The 26,705-nt window shown below is 39.1% G+C and overlaps 1 protein-coding gene and 1 pseudogene across 4 annotated transcripts in view; both read right to left on the minus strand.

Annotated features, from left to right (window-relative positions):
* The window catches only part of SDK1 (sidekick cell adhesion molecule 1), a 646,825-nt gene that overhangs the window by 357,108 nt on the left and 263,012 nt on the right, over window positions 1–26,705 (minus strand). For 3 of the 4 annotated variants that reach the window (XM_073361954.1, XM_073361952.1, XM_073361953.1), the window contains exons 4-5: window positions 26,246–26,352; window positions 21,525–21,672 (exon numbers count right to left, since the gene is read on the minus strand). The exons of the other annotated variant lie outside the window; for it this stretch is intronic. In XM_073361954.1, the coding sequence (XP_073218055.1) occupies window positions 21,525–21,672; window positions 26,246–26,352 (255 nt within the window). The remainder of the gene's footprint in view (window positions 1–21,524; window positions 21,673–26,245; window positions 26,353–26,705) is intronic. 4 annotated transcript variants of the gene reach the window in all.
* LOC140917977 (ribosomal protein eL22-like 1 pseudogene) lies at window positions 19,168–19,571 on the minus strand (annotated as a pseudogene).

A 26,705-nucleotide genomic window follows, 5' to 3' on the forward strand; every position in this document is an offset into this window, starting at 1 on the left:
GGAAGTTGCCTGAAGATAATCAGGTTATCTATAACCCATGTCCTTCCTCATTCTCCCTACTTTTTAATGTATGTCACATCCTTATGTCTCTATCAAGCCTATCATTTAGTCCCTAATCCTGCAAACACACATACAACTTCACACACATGCATAAAAATTTGCAGAGGCGGGGCTTTATATTGTAGGCTCCTCAGGTCAGGAACTCATTTTGACTCTGGCAGACCAAGTGCCAACTCATGCCAAGGCCCTTAGGCCCCAGCTGAACACTGATGAATTCAAAGCTGGAAACCAGTCTTGCTCACCTGTGTGTTACTATTATTAAAATAGGTATTAGATGTATAAAAATGTGTTTAGACTTTATGAAATGTTTGTAGGATACTACATGTATTAATCTCACTTAGCATGTACCCCATGTTATCAGGTTAGATCAACTGTTTGCATTGTAAGCCTCCGTAATTGTGTACTCACTAAACAGGAAAGAAGCATTAATTAACGTAATGGCAGGTGCTGTTGGGAATATACAGAAGGTGTTAGGACCAACACATAAGAAGGCCCATTGAAACCAAATGAGCCATCATGAAAAATCAAAGGAGAAAGACTTTGTTCATTGCATTCCTCCCCCGACACCCTATGAAGAGCAGACCCCGCAAGTGAACTCATCTCATCAGCTTGAACTCTGGGAGGAAGGGAATAAAACCCCCTGACAAGAAACAACTGGGTCTCTATGCTGCTTCGACTTGGAGTGGGCAAGATTTCTAAGCATAAGCAAAGGATTCTCAGTGCTTGGCCTGGGTTAACCCTAAAGGACTTCTAGAGCTTGCATATTACAGCAGCTTCTATTACTCTTGTCTGGGTGGCAAGATAGACTGGAGTACCAAGGGGTCTGTCTGTGACTCCGTGTTAAGGCTGTTATAATGCCTGAAGAATTCACACTCGATACTTTGTTGGTGAAATCTAAGCATAGAATTCACAACCAGTTTGGGGTTTGTAACCTGCTTCTTAACAATCTGCCCAGAGGTTGGTACGCACGCTTCTGAGACACTCGAGACAGCTTGACCCCCATCTCCCTTGTGATTTTTTGAAATGCTACCGAACTTGTGACTTCTGTAAAGTAGCAAATAATAGTAAGCTCATGCAATATTTAAATATATGTGCACACATTCACAAAAGAGGGGACAATTTTAACCTACATCAGTGAGATGGATTTCTACATGAGTATTCTGAGGCAATGTTTTTCTCACTTTTAATTGTTAGGCTCCATCAAAAGGTTTCACCAGAGACAAGAATGATGCTTCTCCTACAGATCAAACAGATCCATGAAATCTCAGACAAGGCATTTACAATTTATTTATATTCATTTTGAATCTGCTAGATGAAGGCCAGACACAAAACAGCTAGAGATTCCACTCACAACTAACGATGAGAGATAAGCCACAGGCAGGCTGCCAGCTCCTTCCTTCCTCTCCAGCTTTAATTAATGTATGGTTTGCTTCACATTTGCTTCAATGGACCAAATTCTTAGAACTCAAGTTGAATTTTGTTCAAAGTTGACCTGGTGCAAATCGACCAAAAAAGCCACAATATATCCGAAAGTTGTGGGTTTTTTTCTGAATTAGGCTTAAAAATTTTTATATGAAAAGGAATCCTCCCCAAACTGACAGGATTCTAAAATCATTCATCAAAAATCCCCATCATGTTATTACTAATTTACTCATCTTTACACATCATAAAAATATTCACTAGGCATCTGAACCAGACAGGATTTGCTTGCGTCTGCACAACAACAAAATTAATGTCTCATCATAGTCTGCAGCAACCAGTACTAACAGATGCATTTTACATGAGTCAGTTTCAATTAATAAAATAAAATTGGTAAACACAAGGCATTACCTAGTGTATCATTTGATAAGTCACAAGCATTTTGCATCTATTTCTGTAAAAGTAAACCTATGTGAGGTGGTCACAAGAGTATAGATCTGAAGTATTTCAACTTTTCAGGCACAACGCAAGACTCTTCTGTTTGCACAACCAACTTCCAAGAATGGCTACTGCAAAAACAGCCAAGCAAATTTTGTCTTGGTTACGATAAGAATAATTCACTTGCAGAAAGCACAATATATGAGGGTGAGGTAGATATCCAGTCACCTCTAAAAGAAATAATGCTTTTATAAAACCCTACTATTTGTTATAGTTATTTGACTTAATCTCAAATAATTCTGATAACATAAATCACAGAAGTGATACTCAGACTCTGATTTTAAATCCTATAATCTTCCTACCTACAAATTGGAGATTCTTTCTTGAAAAGACATATCACGGGTACCCTTTGAAAGAGGAACGTTATTCATGCTCTTTTGGCAGTTTATATTTACCCTCAAAATCCATTTGCCTCTAAGAACCTACACAAACTTGTAAATCAACTTCCTAACCTAAGCAGAGTTAACTGAATCATCTTTAATACTAAAAGGCTCCTGTCCAGTGAGGATTAGCTTCCCATTCTCCTTACTTTCACCAGCTCCACATTTACGGTTAACAAACTGTGGTGATACAGACACAGCTGATCTCTATTCAGTATTCAGTACTGTAATTCAGTAACGGCATAGTCTCCTGCACTTTGTTGCTCTAAAGCATCAACAGAGGTTTATGAAAAACAAATCCTGTCAAACTACCTTGATATCTTTTTTTTTTTAAGAGATTACAGGTTTGGTTGATACATCTATGTAATCGTGTTGATGTAATATAATTAGACTTCTGTAAGGCAATTGACTTGGTACTGCATAACATTTTTATTCTAATTTTTAATGATATAAAGTTAACAGCATGCATTACATGGATTTAAAAACTGGCTAATTGGCTAAATGTAATTGTGAATGGGGAATCGTCATTGAGCAGGTGTGTTTCCAGTGGATTTCCATGGGGAACAATTCTTGGCCCCATGCTATTTAATATATTTGTTAATAACCTAGAAGAAAAACACAAAATCATCACAGATAAAATTTGCAGAAAACACAAAAATTGGGGAAGTGGTAAATAACAAAGAGGACAGGTCAGTGATTCAGAACAATCTAGATCGCTTGGAAAAATGGAAGCAAGCAAACAATGTGTGTTTTAATATGGCCAGCTGTAAATGTATACATCTAGGAACAAAGAATGTAAGCTACACTTACAGCATGGGGGAGTCTGTCCTGGGAAGCAGTGACTCTGAATAAGATTTGTGGGTTGTGGCGGATAATCAGCTGAACATGAGCTCCCAGTGTGACTCTGTGGCCAAAAAAGCTAATGTGATTCTGGGATGGATAAACAGGGGAATCTTGAGTAGGAGTAGAGATTATTTTACTTCTATATTTGGCACTGGTGCAACCACTGCTGGAATACTGTCCAGTTCTGGTGCTCACAATTCAAGAAGGATGTTGATAAATTGGAGAAGGTTCAGAGAAGAGCCATGCGAATGATTAAGAACATAAAAACATAAGAACAGCCATAATGGGTCAGACCAAAGGTCCATCTAGCCCAGTATCCTGTCTTCTGACAGTGGCCAATTCCAGGTGCCCCAGAGGGAATGAACAGAACAGGTAATCATCAAGCGATCCATTCCTTGTCATCCATTCCCAGCTTCTAGCAAACAGAGTTTAGGGACACTGTCCCTGCCCATCCTGGCTAATACCCAGGCATTTATCTAGTTCTTTTTTGAACCCTGTTATAGTCTTGGCCTTCACAACATCCTCTGGCAAAGAGTTCCACAGCTTGACTGTGCATTGTGTGAAAAAATACTTCCTTTTGTTTGTTTTAAACTTGCTGCCTATTAATTTCATTTGGTGACCCCTAGTTCTTGTGTTATGAGAAGGAGTAAATAAACTTCCTTATTTAGTTTCTCCAAACCCATCATGATTTTATAGACCTCCATCATATCCCCCCCAGTGGTCTCTTTTCCAAGCTGAAAAGTCCCAGTGTTATCAGTCTCTCCACATATGGAAGCTGTTACATACCCCTAATCATTTTTGTTGCCCTTTTCTGAACCTTTTCCAATTCCAATATGTCTTTCTTGAGGTGGGGTGCCCACATCTGCAGGCAGTATTCAAGGATTAAAGGATTAGAAAATATGCCTCATAGTTATAGACTCAAGGAGCTCAATCTATGTTAATAATGAGTTCTTCAATCTAGCAGAGAAAGGTATGGAAGTTGAAGCTAAAAAAATTCAGACTGGAAATAAGGCATTAATTTTTGACAGTGAGGGTAATTAACCATTGGAACAATTTACCAAGGGTCATGGTGGATTCTGCATCACTGATCATTTTTAAATCAAGATTGGATTTTTTTTAATATATACTCTAGGGATTATTTTGAGGAAGTTCTTCTATTGCCTGTGTTATACAGGTTAGGCTAGATGATCACAATGGCCCCTTCTGGCCTTGGAGTCTATGATTACTGAAGACTGCACTGAAGGATTTCCAGGTACAGTTTGGTCTAAGAAGCCCATCACAGTAAATAAACATGCCCCAAGAATTCACTTTTTTCCTACAAATGTACTTTCACTTTTTAGTTCTAGTACAAAATGTAAAGTAGTCTATAAAAGTCCTTCCATGTAATGAAATCATCTCTGAGCTATACATTTAATATCCAGTGGAGAACATATTCCAGAAGATACTATGAGCAAAGGGATGAACCTATGTTCCGTAGAACAGAGAGATGGAATCCTATCAACTCAGCCTGAGAGAATAATCCCAGCTTCCTTTATTCTGAAGTATTAGTGTCCTTCTTCCACTACATATAATAGCAAACCATTTGCACTAGTTCTCTATCTAGCACTGCTCAAATTGTACCAGTGTTAGAGCAAAATTTGGAAGATTTACCTATAATTTTCACAGTAGATGCCCTAGAGGAATAACAAAACTTTGTATCAGCTGTTTTCTAGTCCTGGCTGGATCTTGGAAGGAAAAGTACTCTATGCAGCATTTGGCAAAGAAAAGGATGAGTTTAAGGATATAATTCCATGAGTCCCCTCCCCCCAAAGAAAACACCATCTCCCAAGTACTAAAAGAGGTTGTTTTTAAACTGTATGTGAAGTTTGTACAACTGCATATATACTGAGACAGCCCAGATTATTCAGGTACTGTACTATCATCTGTCTTGTTCAAAAGAGCTGCCCATTCTAATTCATAACTGCAGATTTAGAAACTCTGCTAAAAAAAGTTAAGTATTATTCAGCTAATGCATTAAAGACTTGGCAGTCTCAGAATTTATTGTTGATTAAATATACATGCTAATTATCACAGTTTTAATTAAAGTATTATCTGGTGTATGTGAAATGCAATTATGCATGACCAGTGTAAATTGTGTAACAGGATAATATTTGTAGAGAAATGCATTGTTGGCAATGAATCTGCTCATGTAAAATGAAGTGATGTTTGTTTTCAAATGAAAAATCTGTACATGGAACATTACACTGAACTGTCACCATCAAGGCAAAACATTCTAACCTAGATTCAAAGCTTAATAAGTAATTTTCAGACTTTTTCCACCTTTGTCATCTTCTACACTGAAATATTTGATTAGAGCTATAGTTACAGGGATCGCTCTTAAAATCTTCACTTTTTTGCCTTAGCAAGGAGACAACAAAACTGCAGTAACTTTAGCAACATACAAAGACATATGTAAAGATTTTCATAGCAACAATAGGCACATGAACAAAGGAACTGACCATTTCTATTCCATTGATTAATTGACATACATCATGTCACGGATTCAGTCACAGAGACCCCCTTGGGACTGTTACTTGATATGCTGAGACTACCTCTGAGCCCATTTTCTCTGCCAGTTTGGACCTCCAGAACCCTGCCTTGTTGAGCCAGACAAGCAAGCCTGCTGCAACACAGACCCAGGGTCTGAACCACGCCTTCAAAGCTACAGACTTAACTGAAAACAGCTTAGCAGTACTCCTGTCTACAGCACCAAGACACCCAGCTCCCAGTGGGATCCAAATCCCAAATATATCCGTTTTAGTCTGTATAAAGCTTATACAGGGTAAACTCATAAAATTGACCCCCTTTATAACACTGACAGAGAGATATGCACAGCTGTTTGCTCCCCCAGGTATTAAGCACTTACTCTGGGTTCAATAATAAACAAAAGTGATTTTATTAAGAATGAAAAATAGGATTTAAGTGGTTCCAAGTAATAACAGACAGAACAAAGTAAGTTACCAAGCAAAATAAATAAAACACACAAGTCTAAGCCTAATACATTAAGAAACTGAATTCAGGTAAATCTCACCCGCAGAGATGTTCCAATAAGCTTCTTTCACAGACTATACTCCCGCTTAGTCTGGGCCCAATTCTTTGCCCAGTATAGTTCTTGTTAGTTCCAGCTCAGGTGGTAACAAAAGGGATTTCTCATGACTGCAGCCCCCTTGTTCTGTTCCATCCCCTTTAACAGCTTTGGCACAAGGCAGGAATCCTTTGTCTCTCTCTCTGGGTTCTCATCCCTCCTTCTAAATGGAAAAGCACCAGGCTAAAGATGGATTCCAATTCAAGTGACATGATCACATGTTCTGTGAGAGTTCATTACCCACTCGCTGGCACACAGGTATACAGGAAGTCTTACAAGTAAACAGAGCCATTTACTACCAATTGTCCTGGATAATGGGAGCCATCAAGATTCCAAACCACCATTAATGGCCCACACTTTGCATAATTACAATAGGACCTCAGAGTTATATTTCATATTCCTAGTTTCAGATACAAGAATCAAAAAGAAAAGGAGTACTTGTGGCACCTTAGAGACTAACCAATTTGAGCATGAGCTTTCGTGAGCTACAGCTCACTTCATCGGATGCATATCGTGGAAACTGCAGCAGACTTTATTTATACACAGAGAATATGAAAAAATACCTCCTCCCACCCCACTGTCCTGCTGGTAATAGCTTATCTAAAGTGATCATCAGGTGGGCCATTTCCAGCACAAATCCAGGTTTTCTCACCCTCCACCCCCCCACACAAATTCACTCTCCTGCTGGTGATAGCCCATCCAAAGTGACAACTCTTTACACAATATGCATGATAATAAAGTTGGGCCATTTCCTGCATAAATCCAGGTTCTCTCACTCCCTCACCCCCCTCCAAAAACCACACACACAAACTCACTATCCTGCTGGTAATAGCTCATCCAAAGTGACCATTCTCCCTACAATGTGCATAATTAAGGTGGGCCATTTCCAGCACAAATCCAGGTTCTCTCACATCCCCCCCACCCCCATACACACATTCATACAAATAAGATGACCACACTCAGTAGATTATAAGCTTTGTAATGATACCTTACAAGAGACCTTGTGCATAAAGCATATTCAAGGTAGATCATATCCACACTTATAAACATATTTTTATAAAAATATGGAGTGCAACATCACACATCAATCACTAGGTCATTCTGTTCTGCCGCTGTCATTTTTTTTTTCATATGAGGCTACTAAACATGCAGGCAGTGTTCAATGTGAGAATATACCATTATTTTATATTATGGAAACAGAATATTGTCCATATTCTTATCTAGTTGCAGAACAAAAATGTATTTATTTGACTGCTACAATGCCTAAAGCAAGTGTCTTCACTGAGCTGTTCACAATGATATCTAGATACTACTTCTTGTGAGGCTACAAATAATTCAGGACTTTAACAAGATGTATGAGTATTTTAAGTTCTTCCTTCTGATGCACACCACTGTGCATTTGAATACTGAATTTTAAATGCCATCATGTTGCATGTTACCTAATTTTATCACATGCTCTAGAGTTCCTCATAATCCTCCCTAATTATGATTAACAAATGAAATGTCATCAGCAATTTTGGCACTGCACTATTTCCTCTACCTCAAATTCCAAGTTGTTAATAACTGACTCAGTTACTAAACTCTGGAGAAACTCTCTGTTAGCTTCTCTCCATGCTGTGATTCTCCTGATCTCTTGGAGTCAGTAAGTACCTTAAATAAATCCACTCTGTATGTTTTCACCAGTTCTAGTTTTTGGGCTTGGGGGGTTTTTTAAGCAAATTTCTTTAAGACTTTCCTTATATTGTACCTTGAGTACCTTCATAAGAAGATAATTTGGAGACTGCTTTTCAAAACCTTATCTTGTAGACCCTTCAACAAATAATGCTGAGGACCATGTATCTAAAGAGAATACTGAGGATGAAGCATATCATCATTCCAAAAGGGCTCTTGAATGCCTTAACACCTCCCCTTTCTCTCTGCTTAAGCTCTATTTGTGGAGTACTTCAATAATTTCAGAGTTTCATTCAGGGACACAGCATGCTGAGGCTTCTTTGAAGAGAAGGATCTTGAAGCAGGATCCTATACCAGTGGGGCATCTACTTGAAAGACATCAGGAGATTCTTCGTGTCTACTGGACCTTGAAAACTTCTGAGGAAATCTTCAAGCAATTCCTACAACTATAAGCAAACATGACCACCCCAAAATACAACAGGCCATGAGTGACATCTTTTGGGCACACTTAGGTTAGTGCTTAAAAGTACCAGGGGACATTAATTCAATACTAGACATTTGCTACAATAAAAAAAATTTAAATATCAACCATTAGAAAATGAAGTAAAAGGCAGTAAAATCTCAGTGAAGAAACGGGAAAAAAATCACAATTAGTTTAACCAAATCCTTAGAGGCCAAAGAGAGGTCACCTCACAAGAAGAGCTATTTTTGCCTTTAAAAGAATTATAGCAAAATAACAAAAGATGAACTAACCCTACTTGCATTCTTGCTGCCACTATCCCAGTCAGTAATGTGAAACAAGCATATATTACACCTGAAGTCTAAATTTTTCTAAATGTAAACAAATATTCAGAAATACACATTAACTAGCTCACAATGGGTCTGATCAATTGAAAATCAATGGCAAGACTTCCACTGACTTTAGTAGGCTTTGCATCAGGACCACTATAAACTACTCCTGACACAAAATTTTAGTTTGAAAAACAAAGATATTTTTATACCTGAATTTAGAAAAACACCAGAGACAGATATGTTTATTATTATATTATAAAATGAGTCAACTTGTTTTCAACTTAAAACACAGCAAAATGAACCTGGTTTGCTCTTTTGCAAAAAAATTCCCAGGCTCAGATTTTATATCTAAAATATTTCATTCCTGAACACATTGTAATAGTCCTTTCAAATTACCTTTTAATAATTAAATATTTACCTGAGTCCTGGTAACTTCTGCTGTAATGTTAGGGTTTCTTTTTTATTATGCTATATAAAAATTCAGTAAAATTAAGTTAAAATATTTAAATATATATTTAAAAGGCCCAATCTATGGCATAATCATTATATATGTATGTGTATAGTGACAGATTGACTTTATTATACATTTAAACCAAGACTCCATTTTCAGAATTATCAAGAGTTTTACTGAAGCTGATGAATGACAAGCACAACTTAACAGAAGTATTAACACAGAGCCACTATTTCATAAGTCAATAAAAATAAATATGTACACTAAAAGTCCAGTAAAAATGAAAAACATTTGACATCACTATGTTCTTTCCATTACAAATGCTAAATTTAGACAAATCTTTCTTAAAGTAATTGAAGTCAAAGAGTAATAAGTTAATGGACGTTGAACTATTTAAATATATGCAATTATGCATTATATTGTTTTCTAAATCACCTGGGATACAGTTTACTCCCTAGATGTAACAATTAAGATTATCATTAGGAAAGCATACTACTGCAAAACTAACTAGAGATTTTAGATGTTTAAACCATAAACTTCATATCTCAAGGAAAACCACACAACGAAAACAACATATAAAAGGAGATTCTGCTAACATTCTTGTCAGGTAGGCCACAGGATGCAATTTGAAGACAAGAACCTGCAATTAAGTAGGAGCCTAGCATGGTACAAAACATGCTCTTGCATACTAATCTGATAAACACCAGTAGAAATTACCTCCTCGTGGAACAAAAAAACCCAGACTGATAGTCTATACATTTCATTTTCCAAGGAAGAAAAAGAAGTTACAAATATGTAAATTTAAAATTCAAATAACTGGAACTTTCAAATGAGGACATTGCTGTTTACATGTCTAATGCAAGACTGTTCCCACCTTTTGTTATGCAAAGTAAATGGAGCAAGGTAAATGAACATATGCCTGCTCTTTGCAATGCCAGTGCCTGAATTCTTTGGTCTCAGAACATAAACTAACTTTGGAATCATTATTTACAATTTTCAGTATAAAAGCAACAATTGCTGGAGTATGAAAGAAGCCAGTTAGCCCATTAAGACTCTAAAGTATCTTTTTTTAAAGAGGTTACAAGTGTAGTTGATAAAGGGAATAGTGTTGATCTAATATACTTAGACTTCTGTAAGGCATTTGACTTGGTACCAGATGACGTTTTCATTAAAAAACTGGAATGATAAAAAATTAACTTGAGACACATTTAAATGGATTAAAAATTGGCTAACTGCCAAGTTTCAAAATGCAATTGTTGACAGGGAATCATCATCAAGTAGATGTGTTTCTAGTCAGGTTCTGCATGAATCAGTTCTTGGCTTTACAGTATTTAACATGTTTATCAATTACCTGAAAGAAAACAAAGTCATGACTGGTAAAGTCTGCAGATGACACAAAAATTGGAGAAGGCGTAAATAACAAAGACAGGTCACTGATACCGAGTGATCTGGGCACAAGCAAACTATATATTTTAATATGACCAAACGTAAGGTTATACATTCAGGAACAAAGTACATAGGCCATACTTAGAGGATGGGGGATTCTATCCTGGGAAGCAGTGACTCTAAAAAAGACTTGGGGGTTATGGTGGAAAGTCAGCTTAACATGTGCTCCTAGTGTGACGCAATGGCCAAAAGCGATAATGCAATCCTTGGATGTATAAATGGGAATATCAAGGAGGAGTAGGAAGATTATATTACCTCTATATTTGGCACTGGTGCAATCGCTGCTGGAATATGTCCAGTTCTGGTGTGCATTATAATAACTGGGTCTACAAATTTACCAGAACTGTGAGCTCAACTGTAAAAAGTAAGTAAAAGTTCATACAGGGCCACAGTAACGTGTAACAATAAATGTTGATGGGAAAAGATGCAAAAGTGAAACAGAGACTAAATTAGTACTAACAAAAGGAACTAATGACATTCAAGTACGGAGTTAAGATTATAACTGGTAAATAAGAGGAGCAGAGGACTGGAAATCCTCTACTTGGAAACCAAAATGGGTATGTCAGAATTCAGGCCTAACTGGTGGACAAAATAGTGAGGGGATGGGCTATTCCACCCATCACTCCCTTTTGGGGTCCTTGAAGAAAGGACTTTGGGAGAAACATTGTCCACCATCACTGCCACCTCCCCACCCCAGTAGGAGTCCTGACCAGATGGGGCCAGAGAAAGAGGAGGACCCAGATGACACTGCTACCCATGGGCAGCAGGTAAACCCCCACTTTGGGGAGGATACCCCACCAGCTCTGCACCTTCTGTCCAAGGCCCTGTCCCCTGCATGCCGGAGCCCCAACACCCCACTCCCCCCATAAAAGGAAAAGCCCTGAGGGCCCCCCCGGACCAGAAGAGTTCCGGCCCACCCACCCCAGCCACGCCCTCGACCCACCACGTCCTGCACCCCAGCACCAGACCGAGCCACCGGCGCCAGCCCCCCTGAGTGCCAGGCTGGCCCCAGCACCGCCAGAGTTGGGCCAGCCTCAGTACTGGGCTGAGCCACGAGCCCCCCAAAGCACCAGACCAAGCCACTGGACCTCCTGAGCACCAGGCCGGGTGCTGAGCCAGGCCGGGCTGAGCCAGCAGCCTCCCCGAGCACTGAGCTGGGCCAGGCTGAGCCGCCAGCTCTCCCCGCCCCTGACGGCCCTCCCCCCGGCCCACTAAGAGCCACCGGCAGCCTCCCCAAGCGCCAGCTCCTCCAAGCCCTGAAGACCCCACCCCCCTGCCAAGCCGCCGGCCCCAGCAGTGCCCAACTGAGCCTCCTCACTCCAACGGCCACTGGCTCTCCACTTCGCTCCTCACTCCCGCAAAAGGACGCGGGGAGCAGAGGGGACCTTGTGGGTGGGGGGTGGAGTGGAAGTGGTGGTGAGGGTCTCGGGGGTGGGGGGCAGGCACCGTGGCCCAGTTGTCCGGCCTATTACATCCGACGCCCATGCCGCCACCTCCACTGTCTCCAGCTGAATACCACCAGGGATGTGAGACTGTCTCCCCTCATCCCTGCCCCCATGTCTCCTTTACCTTCCCCATCTTATTTCTTCTCTTTCCTGTCCTTCTCTTTTTGCTTTCTGTCTAATAAGAATCTGGCTTAGCCAGGCAAGACTGTATATTTGCAGCACTGCTGTAAGCCTGTGACCAGAAAGAGGCAACTACAAGCAATGCCCTGAACAGCCTGATGCAGGTATAAGTTTGTTAGGTGACTGATAAGACCTTGTGCTATGCCTGTTTCTCCAGCAAGAAGGAAGAGAGAGCCAACACCAGAGATTGCATTTTTTATCTTTGCTGTTCTTTTTTCTCCTTGGGTGTGTGTGCTTGTCTTGTTTTGTCTTCTAGGAAACAGGAGCAGACTTCAACAGCAGCAGCAATGACAGCTCCACCCCATCTCCACTAACTTCTCTCTCCCCCCCCCGCCCTCCCCCAAGGAAAGTTATTACCCTTTTTAATACCATTTAAGAAAATGTCAAAACAAAGGTTTTTTCCTTCTAACAACTCTCTCCAGCTAAAGGGAAAAGGAAAAAGGGATGTTGCTTAAAAAAAAAAAGGCCTTACTTAATAGTTTATATTTCAAATGCTATAACTTTTTTATCTTTTATCTTTTTATCTTTAATAAAGGGTTAACAAATATTTTTAATGGAGAGTTTGCCATGGTACTAAGAAGGCTGAGGTCTCTGTGTACCAAGCCTTTTTAAAAAATCATTTAATATTGGACTGGGTTATATTAACATCTTTGGGCCCCTATATGCCATCTAAATTGTTACATGTCCACAATTCAGGAAGAATGTTGATAAATTGGACAGGATTCAGAGAAATGCCATGAGAATGATTAAGGGATTGGAAAATCTGCCTTTTATAGTTAGATTCAAGGAACTTTATCTATTTAGCATGATAAGGAGAAAGTTAAGGAGTGACTTGACCATAGTCTATAAGTACATGAGTGGGAAACAGAAATTTGATCAGGGGCCCTTCAATTTAGCAGACAAAAGGTACAACAAGATCCAATGGCTAGAAGTTGAAGCTAGGCAAAATTCAAATAGGAAATAAGGCTCACATTTTTAACAACGAGAGTACTTAACCATTGAAACAACTTACCATGGACTGTGATAGAATCTCCATCACTAGCAATTTTTAAATCGAGATTGGATTTTTTTCCTAAAATATCCGCTCTACTTCAAACAGGGAAGTTCTGTTACCAGTGTTATGCAGGAGGTAAGACTAGAGGATCACAATGGTCCCTTCTGGCTTTATAATCTATGAATCAGTGAACAAATTTGACCCAAATTTTCTCCAGGAGAGCATTGATTGTGTTTATATCAAAGAGCAGATTCCCCCTCACTCCCCTTTCCCATCCAAAAGAGTGCAAGTTTATCTTTACTATGGCCTCCAGCCTCCCTCTCCATCCTACAAACATCACAGCCCAGACTCTTCTTTGATCTTTGCTACTGGCCATGGTCCAAATGAAGTTGTCAGGTTTTTCTGATAGCCAGACTGCAGTGCTTAGCAGCACTTCAGAAACAGCTAGGGTGGATTGTACTGAGTAAAACTTTACTGTTTTATCTAGAAAAGGCATGGGGATCAAGAATGTAAAATACTATAAATGAAAAATAAATATTTATGCAAAATTGAGGTTCCACAGTGAAAATCACAAAGGGTTCAATTTAGGAAAGCATCCCTTTTTAGGAAGGGCACTTAAGCATGTTCTTAACTGTATGTATATGCTTAAGTCTCACTGAAGTCCATGTCCTTTTCAAGGTTTGTCTACACTGCAATCAGAAGGTGGGACGACAGAATCTCCAGATTTACCCAAATTTGCAATCTAGTTAGATTGAGCAACAGCAGCCGTGAAGCCATGGCAGCACTGATTGAGGCATGGATTTGTCCTGCCCACCAAGGACCCTGGGTACATACTTCAGCAGTCACCCTCCATGCTACTGCAGCTTTATAGCTATTGTTACTCAAAAGCTAGCTCAGCTATGTCTACATGAGAAGCAATCACACCTCTAATGGCTGTGGATACATACCCTCATTGTCACAATCTGCTTCTCAGACTGCTCTTAGGGCAGCACAGCTACATGAAACCCCTTGCTCAGGGCAGATATTCAAGTGATGATTTCATCTCATGCCCTTAATATATCATTTTAAATTTTCAGTTATAAATACCAGTGCGGAACTGCAAGAAATGGTTTTAATACCCAGTTAGTCATATTCATAAAGGCATCTACAGATTTTTCTTTGCTTTTGAGATATGATTTTGGACAAGAAATTAATTTTAGGTGTAAGTTGGTATGTATATTTTTGCATGTATATATGTGGATGGATGTGTGAAAATAATTGATTTGTGCATGTGTGGCTAGAAAGGTGTATCCCTTGCAAACGTGCACCCAATTAGGAGCTGAAAATCAGACTCTTGGTTTTCAAATCCACACTTTAATGAATGTTGCATGTGTGTGTATTAACGGGAGAATAGATTTCACAGAACAGAAAGATTAAAGGAGGAAGAATTACAGTAAACTACTTAAACCAGATGCCGATTGCCTGAGAAACTGTAAGTTTCCAAAGCAAAGACAGCTTAGCCACAGAGAAAAATATTTCTCTGGATAACTTTTGGTTCCATTCCCTACCAAGTGTCACTTTCCAGTTACTTTCCTCTCAAATGAAGGTTTGCACTGTTCCTCCCTTTTTCCTCACTCCTACGCTGTAGTACTTGCATCTAGTAATTTAATAGCTGTGTATCGCTTCAACTCTTTGTGCTCTTCCCCAAAGTTTGGTCTTCTGCTACAATATTTAAGGCCCTCATCCAAAGTCCACTGAAGTCAACAGGAGTCTTTCCACTGAATTTCCACACTTTTTCCAATACTTTCTCAAATTTACTTTGAGTGTTGACTAAAATTACCACTTCCTGGTAGAAACAAACTAGCTAGCTACATATGAAAAATATTTCTGAACAGCAATATATTTGACCAACATTCTACAAAATGAAGTTTGATTCCCAAATATTTTTGCTTCATAAAAAATTCCAAATGGCCCATGAACAGGTGGAGAAAAGTTGGACACAAGAGAGGAAACAATGCAGCAAGGAAACTGGTGACTCAGGTAATAGAACACCGGTACCGCAAATAAGATTTTCATAATCCTGTGCTAAATGAAGATTCCATAATGAAATAATGAACAAAACATTCTAATCCTTTATGATGTTTCTATACGAACACACCTTCTTTGGCCACCATATGAATTCATCTGAATACATTGTCAGGTTTCCCTTATTCTGAAGAGAATAATGATTAAGAGCACCGTACAATTTTTATTACAGATGAAGTAACATGGCTTTTCTTTGATGGTGCACAAACATCCCTTTAAAATATCAAAATAAGACTTTGATGAAAGAAAACTCTCAATAGGCAAAATTTATATTGGTTTGTTGTATTACACACCACACATGAATACACTGAAATAGGGTGGAAAGAAAACAAACTCAGGGGCTTTGAAAGTATCTGGGACTTTGAAATACTGTAAATATACTCCATTGCTTTACTTGAATAAATGTTCTGTGGCATATCAGTCATCTTCTATCAGGAATTTTATCAGCAACCTCAGGACTACATGAAAGGCTTCTTACTAGACATGATGAGCTCCATATGCTTGTGTTATCTTTACATCAGCCCACCTGTGATTGCATGCAGCAGGAACTAAAGATCTTCAGAGTGGATTTGAAAGTGAAAAGCTTGTACAAATTAAGCCATTATTCCGATCTATATCCTGTGGCTTTAACACAATTTAAGAATTTGTTATCTAATCAATGCAGCTAAGCTACTGATTAACATCTGAATTAATACAGTTATTTTCTACAAAGTCGAATAATCTTTCCACCATGAGTTTCATTGCCATTTAAATTAATGAAAATCCACTGTCTTTTAAAGAAATTGTCTGTATCTCAAAAGAAGCCCCATCCCAGTAAATATCACAGCTCTGCACTCTCACACAGCAGGATTATCATCATGACTTTTCACTTGTGGAAGAATGTGAAGACTAATCTATCCATTGAATCAATGTTTTTTTTCTCCAGTCTAACCAACTGACCTAGTAAGAGGAATAAGAAATTGGTCTATTATCTTTGTGTAAGCAGAGTCACGATGAGCTCCACCCTGACATCTGGTGGTGAGGTGTGGCAAGTTGTGGAAAAGCACTTCAGGGGCTGATCTCATTTGCATAGGCACACCCACCCCGCCTAGAATGAGGCCATAGCTGCCCAAATGGTCACTTTGGCTGCTATGGGATCCCCAGTGTCTCTGTTATTAGGGCAGGAAGAATAAATTGTTATTACCCTGATTATGGGAATCAAGGACAGTGGAACTGTACTTGGCCTTTTGTTATGATGGAGGGACTCGCCATCAACTAAGTAGCACTCACTAGGCAAGGGACATGGGTTCCAAAACTCTGTGACTTGGGGACAGGTATTAATACTTGGTGGCATGGGCCCCCCTGGTGAGGGCCTTACATGCTAATTGCACTTCCTCCTCTCTCCACTGTGGAATATCAGAGCTAATTTTGATTCTATTAGGCGTCTAGTTACAGGCTGCTGAGCTGAATTCGCTTTGGGCTAATGGTGCACCAGCACTGAGGCTCCCCTACTACAGGCTGAAATCACAAAAGAGCTAAACTTACTAAGAGCTGAAATCACTGAGTGTTGTGTTAAGTAGTGGGGGAACCTGAAGATATATGGTGGAACAGTTTGTGGGACGGCGAGCAGAGCGGCTGGTGGAGCAGAGCAGAGTAGTTTGCGGGATGGTGAGCAGAGCGGAGCAGCTGGTGGAGCAGAGCAGTTTGTGGGACGGCAAGTGGAGTGGCTGGTTGAGCAGAGCAGTTTTGTTGGATGCTTAGAGCAGCTATGGGGCGGCTGGCAGAGCGGAGCCCCATGGAGAGGTGGGGCCATCAGCTTTGGACCACGTAAGGTGCCCCTTAACCCCCCCCCAATCTCCACCCTGGTTGGGAGGTAAAACTCTGCAGATAAACTTTTGAACTCTGGGGCTGCCCTGATCAGGGACAGAGACTTTTGGGTCATTGGACTTTTGGGACTTTGGGTGATTTTGGGTTGCTGGACTCAAGAACCAAAGGGAAAGGACATGCCCCAATTTGCTTGGGGTGGGTTTTTTGCTCATGGGTTGTATTATAAATCCTGTTGGTGGTGTTTCCCCAACATAATGCCACATTGTTTCTCTCTGTTATTAAAAGGCTTTTTGCTATACTCAGACTATGTGCTTGCGAGAGGTGAAATATTGCCTCTTGGAGGCGCCCAGCGGGAGTGGTATATATTTGTCCCAGGTCACTGGGTGGGGGCTTGAGCTGGTTTTGCATTGTGTTATTGGAATGGAACCCCTAGATACTGAACCCGGCCCTTGTTGCTGCCAACTCTGACAGGCAGAAGGGTTACATTTGCTTATTCTAAATTCAAGAAGTATCTGTTACACCTGGAGACCATGCTAAGATGTGAAGTTGACATTAGAAAAGAAAAAGAACAAAGGCTAGTCCTATTCAATATATTTGTAAAATACCTCCAAAATAATAATGTGATGCCAGAATTTACGACAATGCAATAATATCTTCTGCTACCTGCGTTCCCCAGAAACAAATAAAGATGGGAATGCTAAACAGGCTCAACTGAAACATTAACACACTGGCAGGAAAAAAACTGATATTAGTTTAAAAAAAGCAAATTAATGAGCATTAGCTGCTTTAAAACTGCTATGTCAGCTCCACTGCAAATGCCAATAATGGAAAATTAAATGACAGATTCTTACGAACTGCTGAAGAATTAATATTTTTGCATAACTATTATTAATTTTGATCTTTTAAGTTTATACAATAATGACAAAGCCTGTACATTCACCTGGATTTCTATTACAGTGATGTAAATTTGATTGAATAATGGTAGTTATCCCTGTATTCCTAATGGGCCTGGTTCTCATTTACACTAACACCCGTTCACACCATTCTGGAAATATAAAGGGACCTTAAAGGGTGTGTAACTTTAAAGTATGCTTACTTTAAGTCCACTTTACACTGACAAAGCAGTGGATGGGCCTTAGTGTAAATGAGAAGCAGTTCCAATAATTGGTCTTTGAGCCAATGGTTTTCTTGAATGATGTTACCGTGAAAAAATAAATGTCAACTTTTCTTTGGGGTGGCAATAAGAAGTTTCAGCATGGAATAACCACCTATGCTCTCTCCAGTTCATGCACTGAGGGTATGTCTACACCACAATTAGACAGCTGTGGCTGGCCCATGAAAGGTGGCTCAGGCTCATGGGGCTTGGGCTAAGGGGCTATTTAAATACAGTGTAAATGTTTGGGCTTGGACTGGAGCCTGGGCTCTAGAAATCTGTGAGGTGGGAGGGTCCCAGAGTGTGGGCTGCAGCCTAAGCCAAAATCTACACCATAATTAAATAGCCCCCTAGCCCAAGCCCTGCAAGCCCAAGTCAGCTGGCATCGGCCAGCCACGTGTTTTTAATTGCAGTGCAGACATGCCCTGAATGTTTCATCAGCCTGCATAAAGTGTAATGTTGTCATTACTGGGAAATATTGTAGCTGATTGACTAGTTGATTGATTTAGGTAGAGGGGTGCAAACCCCTTCTGTGGACACTCTTAATAGGATATAAAGTGATTTGTATTGATTTAGGAATATAAAGCACTCAAACCAATTTAAGAGCATCCACACAAAGGGTCAAAACAATCTAATCAGATCAGTTTCTAAACTGATTCAGTTAAATTGATACATCTTGTGTGTATATAAGGCCTTATTTAAAATTGGAGGGCTGCTGCTCAGAAAACTTTTGCCCAGAGGCAAGTAGTTCAGTCCCCCTAAGGGAGGCATTACACATTTTCATAGTTGTTTTTTTTTAAACAGTGTACAAAACCTTTATTCACCAATAAGTTAAAGTGCTGTCATAAATAGATGTTTAGTCTTTTGTATGCTGTTTAAGAGTATAAAGCTTTCAGTAAAAGCTTCATTTATTCCTCAGACTCTGATCCTTCCTCATCTTAACCGATTTGGAAGCCGCGCAGCTCCTGTCTTCTTATCAAATGCGACCACACAAAGCCAGTCATGAAGACTGTTCTTCTTGAGATATTTCTTTGTGAGGTATTTCAGATATCTTTTAGAGAACTGCTTCTCAGATATGACTGTGATCTTGTTCTTAAAACGTTCAATGTGAACTATGTTCCCAAGGTTTCCAGTTTTTCCATTGACCTTAACCTTCTCCTTTAGGAATTGTTTAAAATTTCCAGAATCAAATATTCGATCTTCTACGTGATGGGTGAGGTTAAGGCTAAACTTCCAAGTTGATTTTTAGAGGGCTAGGTGCACATCTGACACCTTCTCTAGCCTCTGACTGCACCCCCTGAGGTCTCAGATTTCATGCCTTCACTTCTCTCAAGATGGAATCCTGTGATTCTCCCACTCCTAGACCAGTACCTGGGTATCCACTGCACTTATCCCAATAGGTCTGACTAGGTTTGATACCTGCAGTTCTTCCTGTCAGGGGCTCGTGACCAGTGGTTAACACAGGGATGCCAAACAGCCTTCTTAGATCAAAGTACTGTTTAACCTTAACAGTTGGAAGCAGCATAAGATACAAGAAATAGGATTTTTAAAATAAACAGCCAGCCTGTATGTATATCTATCTTACCTAAAGCTCTCCCACCCTTTGATGGAAGGCCTAAGAAAGCTTTGCTTCTTCAGACACTTGAACAGGTATCTGCTTGTGTCAATCTGTTCCCTGCAAACAGCTCCCAAAGAAATGCCTGACCTCTGGAAAGAGACTTTTTAGCTGCCTGTAGCTCTTTTGATCTGTTTGTTCCCAGCATTGGCAAAACAAGCTTTGTAACTTGACTGGGGTCAGTGAGTATATTCCTCACAGGTAAAGAGTTCAGGCATTGTCTCTTAGCCCCACTGAAGTGTTTACCAGGAGATGTTTCATCTGGAACAACATACTGTTTCTGCTTCCAGTTTGTTTCCCCAACAAGCTGCTATTAAACTAAACCGACATATATACACTAAATATTCCAATAACTGAATATAGCCGTACAATAACTACCCCAATTAGCAGGCCATATTGTCATAACTCATCACAGAGCTGCTCCACATCCTTGACCACACTAATTCCAACTGACTTTCAAAAGAGCCTGTAACACTAGCTTTCATGTTTACAAAGTGCATAAATGGACTGCAGTAAAATATTAGCCAAGATGGTCAGGGACACAACCTCATGCTCCAGGTGTCCCTAAACCTCCATCTGCCAGAAGGTGGGACCGGATGACAGGGGATGGAACACTTGAAATTGCCTGGTTCTGTTCATTGTCTCTGAAACATCTGGCACTGGCCACTGTCAGAGACACTGGGCTAGACGGACCATTGTTCTGACCCAATATGGCTGATCTTATGCTCTTCTAAAAGTATGACTCTCCAGATAAAAAGTCAAAACTCAAAAGCCTTTTTTCCCTACTAAGAACTCTTAGTGCTCAGCAGCCATCCTGGAACCTAAAAATATCTCTCACCATAAGCTGCCAGCTACTGGATCCTTTAGAAATTCTCATTCTCCAAAAAACCCAGTAATTCTCTATTAAATTTAACAAAGAGGCAGGGACAAAAAAAAATTTAACACTCCAGCTGACCACACAAAGCTTTAAATAAACACATGAGTGTATTGATAGACATTGGCATTTTAAATGTCTTAGGTAAGGGATAAACTAGTAAACCTTGAGATAATGCTTAGCTAATCACAGTGCAACAACCTTGCCACGAGTGGATGAACTGCTAATTAGACCAAAGGAAATAAAACTGCCAGTTGGATAAAAGAATAAGGAGAAATAATCAGTGATTACAGTTTTATTGTCAAGGAAAATAGCATCAAGCAGAGCTCAATATAAAATGCAGCCTTATAAGTAAATACCAGCATTCATTAAATTAATGCATTCAAGTAAATACAATCCAGGGACAAACACTCACTTCTCTAAAGCACACCAGGAAAATGAATGGGAGGAGGAGAAAGCAGCCATTCTCCATTACCACTGCCCGCTGCTGTACAACCACCATTAAGATCACATGAATTATTTTGTTGAATTACTTAGGAATTTCAAAGCCAGTCTTGAAATAGCCATTTATCTCAAACTTGGGATGAGCTACTTCATGACTACTTCATTTTCTTTCAACCGTAATTAGTCTGTTTAAAATGTAAGCTGTTATCAAATGTAATTAGTCAGATTTCACATCTTTAATTGTTTGAACTTCACATCAACTTACATTCTGCTGCTTGGAATAATCTTGTGGCCATCTCTAAACCAAGTCACTTGTGGTTTGGGATAGCTGATGATGTGCAGGAAGGCTAGAACTGCAGCTTGTCCTTGTGACACTGTTTTTCTCTGGTCTGTGTCCATGAAATTTCCCATATCTGAAGAGAAAAGTTATATTCAAAGTTTTGGAAGTTTCTTCTCCCCTTTCTTTTCTTTTAAAAGGCATCAGAGAAAAAGTTATATTTTACGGCATTGCCATAATTAAGTAAAAAGATCTGACAATAGTGTTGATTAATGCAGATTTCAGGTGTGTGGTGAGGCACAAGGCAAAACACAGTACCTCCAGAGCACACAAGTGTATCACTCAGCACTGCTACACGATTTAACGTGTCCTATTGCAATAACTGACTTTTTTTTTAAACCAGAAAGTGTCATTTTTAATGTACAAATAATTTTGGAATATATTCTTACATTGGATAAAATAGTTCGTAATGTAAATACAAAAGTAGTGTAAATGTTTTATGAAGTCTTTAGCACAGTTTTCTTGTTCCCAAGTCTTTCTGATCATGATACTCCTTCAGTCTATTATTACACCCACAGGCATAACTGTATCATGGTCTAGTCGCACCAATAGCCAATCAGATTCACGCTGATGGACCATTGTGTGCCCACTTGATAAAACTGTAGGATCAAGGCCATGGTTATCTGCAATATTTTCATTAGCTGTTGGTTCTTCTGGCCTCCTTCCATGACCCAAACACCCAATCTATGTATATGACATTTTTTTTAAATGCAAACTTCTACTATGGGTCCTCCCACAAGTGCGCTCATGTAGTTTATATTTTTATGGGCAAGGACGGGGAGTTGGAAGTCCATTAAAAACACTCTGCATTTTTTCTTCCTGCTTTTGTTTGGTCTTTTGAGCTTTGTCTTTGAGCTGCAGGTTTCTACTCTTCTGCCATCTAAAAATCTGTATACATTTTATTTTTCTATAAATTACGAATTGGTGTACAGAAATAACTGTTTTGGTTTCCCCACTGAATTCCCATCTCCCAAAGGCCAAGGGGTCAGTATTCAAGTTCTCTGGAGCAGAAAGGGATGCAGGGACGGCAGAAGAACATGAACCTGCAGCCCGTCTAAGAAAGGAAATAAGAGACTAAAACCCTTTTAAAAATGCTATGTTTTTTCTTCCTGCTTTTGTTTTGTCTTTAATCATCTTTGTGATTTGCAAGTTACTTATTCAGACATAATCAGCACTGTTGCTCCATGTTTTTGTTTATAACTAATCAGATCACCTACTTGAAAAGAAGTTTTGAACCTGTAGATAGTTCTAATTAATCTCACTGTCATGTGACTGGTCTAGCCTTCAGAATTCAGGAATTTTTAAGCCCAAAAAGAACTGGTCAGCATTTTTTTTATAAACATCTTTTTTCATTCATTTATATCTCAACTAATTTTTCTGAGCATGAATTGAAAAAAAATTGGAGGACTTTTATACTGTGAAAGTGACAACAGTAAAACACTACAAAGTTTGAGGTACTTCCTTGCATGCACATTGCTTAAAACTATTTAGATTTGAAAATTAAAGTTTTGCAAATGTTAAGTCATAAGATAGCAGCAGTCACTACTAGGTACAGAAATCCAGTCCCTTGGTATTTAACACATTTTTTAAAAACTTCTATGATATTTTAAAAGTTATTTTAATCTGTAGGAACAGATCTTAATATTGGGTGCTGAGTTTCCAGATTTGTGTTGATTTACAGTAATTCAGATTCTTGTTACCAAAATTGGCTTTTTGGTATTTAATAGTATTAAATATAATGGTGACAGATTAATATTTACAATAGAATTCAGTTTTAATGACTGTATTTTACAGAGATAATTCAACAATGGACCAAAGTGATTTTTCAAAAGCTATTTTATACCATAGCTGACATATTTGTCCCTCATGTATACTAATCAGGGGACAGTCAGTTGTGAAGACCAAATAAGAAATAATTTCTGTAATTTTTATTGTTTGTTTTCAAAGGAAGGAAAGAATTTCACACCTTTCTTGGGTACCATTTGATTATAGGTGTAGAACATCACATCTTGCGGGATTGCTAATAGAGACAATACTAAACAGACTAAAATGAGCAGGACTCATTCTGTCCTTCTGAGATGGAAGTTGTGCTTTTAAGGATATGTCTGATTTGGGAATTCACTGTTTTTTGTGAAATTGCATTTATTGACCATTTGGGTATAACCATCAGAATAGAGATGCTCAAATTTATCCTTATACCACATTTCCAGTTGTGCTATTATCCTTCATGCTTTATCTCCTCCACTCCTGTCTTCTCTCTTTTTTTTTTTAATTGGAAAACAATTGTATAGTACTTTTATGTTCTGCAAAATCACTATGCCGCTGCAGCACACTCTTGGGAAATCCCAATTCCAGGCTCAGTCTATGAGTCATAATCTCAGTTTTGCTATTGACTTGCTGTGTGACATTGGGCAAGTCACTTAAACCCTCTGTGTCAATCTCTATATCTGTAAAACTGAGATAATACGAATGCTTATTAGAGACTGATGTTTTAAGGGATAAATTACTTGAACTTGGTAAAAGAGTGTATGAGTGCAATGTATTATTCTCATTACAACTTTTCGTTTTAAAGTACAGTCTACTCACTTACTTGAAAATGGTTATGACTAAAAGAATTCAACTCATCTACTTAATCTTACTTCCATTTATCAACCATTATCTATTTTATTATTGCTGATCTTCCAGTTATGTACCCTAAGGAACAGTATCCTATGCATCAGACAGCTAACATGTAGTGTTACAAACAAATGGTACTTTACTTATAGATTTTGAAATATTTACTTCAAAAGAATGCTATTGTTTTGGTAAAACGAGGAGGATTGGAAGTAAGAAGCTGAATTTAAGTCCAAAGCTGGCATATGTTCAAACATACTTTTTAAAGAGTAATGAATAGATCACAGTCTAATTCTTTAAAAATACTTTCAAACAAGTTATTTGATTTATATTTTCTAGATGTTAATGGAGGAAACAAGAGCAAAAGTACTCTGAATTATGACATCTTTAATATTTTACAAGCTAAATCAAGTAATTCAGCACCAATGATTGAGAAAATCAACCAGCATTTCCAAATGAAAGTCAAAAATCAAATCAGAGGTCAAGTCTGACAGCCTTTGTATTCTGAAATACAGATATGAACATCATACAAATTTGGTTCACAGTCATGTTCAGGAACAGAATCTCAGAGTTTAGTTAGTGAGGTATTGACTGTGAATAAACCCATTGATTTTCTATTGCAAGGGTGATTAACTGGAACCTCCAAAGCAACATCCCACCTCTCTCTTCCTTGGGTATTCTGTACCTGTCTTCCTAATAGCTCCATGCCTCCTTCATGCTCTAGGGCTTCTATCATTGATGTCTTCAGGGAAAGGCATGGTGTTCTCCTATCATCCTCCTGCTGTCTCTAGTTATCTCCCTCCCAAGAGTCTTTGAAGGAGTGTGAGAGTAGAGTGTGACAACTGGCTGCTCTTTCCATTTTCTGTTGTTGGAGACCAGGAAGAGAGGACTGGCAGTAGGGCCACTGTCTCTCAAAAGAGTCGTGTTGGGGCTAGAAATTTGTCTGACATCCTTTCCCCCACAAACAGCAGCCAATGGAAATCCTCCATCTTCTGATGTTGCCAGCCCTATACTAAATCCAGGGGCAGGTAGCACTCTACTGGGCTTAGCATGTTAGCTAGGGAATTATATAGGGTTCCTTCTTTTCCTGCAAGGCCCTGACAGTACCACAGAACTTTTATGGATTCTTAGGAGGCCTTTCTCAGTACTCCTGTGAGAAGAGTGTGTTTAAACTAAAACTATATTGAGACACATCTTTCCTCCCTATTTCCCTCCAGGAGCAAGGCATTGCAAGTAGGAGTCATTGCTAAAATTGGAGGACACAGAAAGCAAGATCAATCAGTGCTTGCCTGCCCTTTATATCAGCTACATGACAAATCAGCTCCAAAGCTCCTTTTTGTGTGTTTTGATTCATTGGAGAAGACAATCTGTCCCTCTCAGAGAGTAGTACCTTTGCTGGCCATAATCACCAAGGTATCACCATGTCTCAAAATCCTTATGGATTTCCAGTAAATTCTTGTTCCTTGCTTGGTGGTCAAAGTTTCTTTCTTTACTTCCAACACACTAAAAGCTCAGCTATAAGTGACTTTAAACTGTCAACTCCCTCCATTATTGTTTGTGCCATTTTAGGTGTTTTTTCTGCGGGGGACTCATTTCTCCATAGTTTAGCCCCAAAATATTGTCTCCCCTTTTAAACCACTTTTTGAGATCCCTCTTTTTCCTTTCCCAGAAGGCCCTTGCCTTACCTGGCCTGATTATGTCTACTGCAGTTGTGTGTGAAGGGGAAGTCAGCCCTGCTTACTGGCTGTGCAAAAAGACCCAAAAAGACCCTAAGGTAAGCCATAGCAAGCCTCTAATCCAGTCTCAGTTTGAGTGATTCAGTACTTGCTGCACACATTTCACACTGCTCCAGTTCGAATTTTCCTACCAGATGACAACCACTGTCACTATGAAAATTCTTGCAATATAACAATTTTTAAACATATGACTTATCTCAAGACATACCTGTAATGAATTGACAAACATTATTGCTATATTATTCTTCCTGCACATAAGAACTTAATTGGCTTGTTAATAAGTTACAAGATAACACATACATGCCACTTGAACTTCAGATTTCCTTTGCAAGAGCGCCCCCATCCTGTTCCGCACCACACATTGATAAAACCCAGCATGAGATCTCTGTAAGGTTGGGATAATGTATCTGCGAGACACAAAGAGAAAGGCAGCGTTATAACAGATCCTCTGTTATGGATGAAAATGTTACTATCTATTTCCAAAAATAGGTTATGCCTTAAGAAGAGTGTCCTATCCACTCTTAAATTGTGTGTTGAGTTTCTACATCTTACTCTAACATCTTACATTGCCTCATGCATATCTTGCACCTCTTTCCCATGAACAAAAATGCATAAATGACTTGCACTCTCAAATTATCAATGATCCCCTGATACATCCTGTACTAGATCCAAGAACAAAACATTTGAATTGTATGGCAAACTTACAGTCTTAAGATCCATTTATGATAAGACTAACTAGACTCAACATTTTGCCTAGTAG

Source organism: Lepidochelys kempii, chromosome 10, assembly GCF_965140265.1.
Source record: "Lepidochelys kempii isolate rLepKem1 chromosome 10, rLepKem1.hap2, whole genome shotgun sequence".
In the NCBI taxonomy this organism is placed as follows: domain Eukaryota; kingdom Metazoa; phylum Chordata; order Testudines; family Cheloniidae; genus Lepidochelys; species Lepidochelys kempii.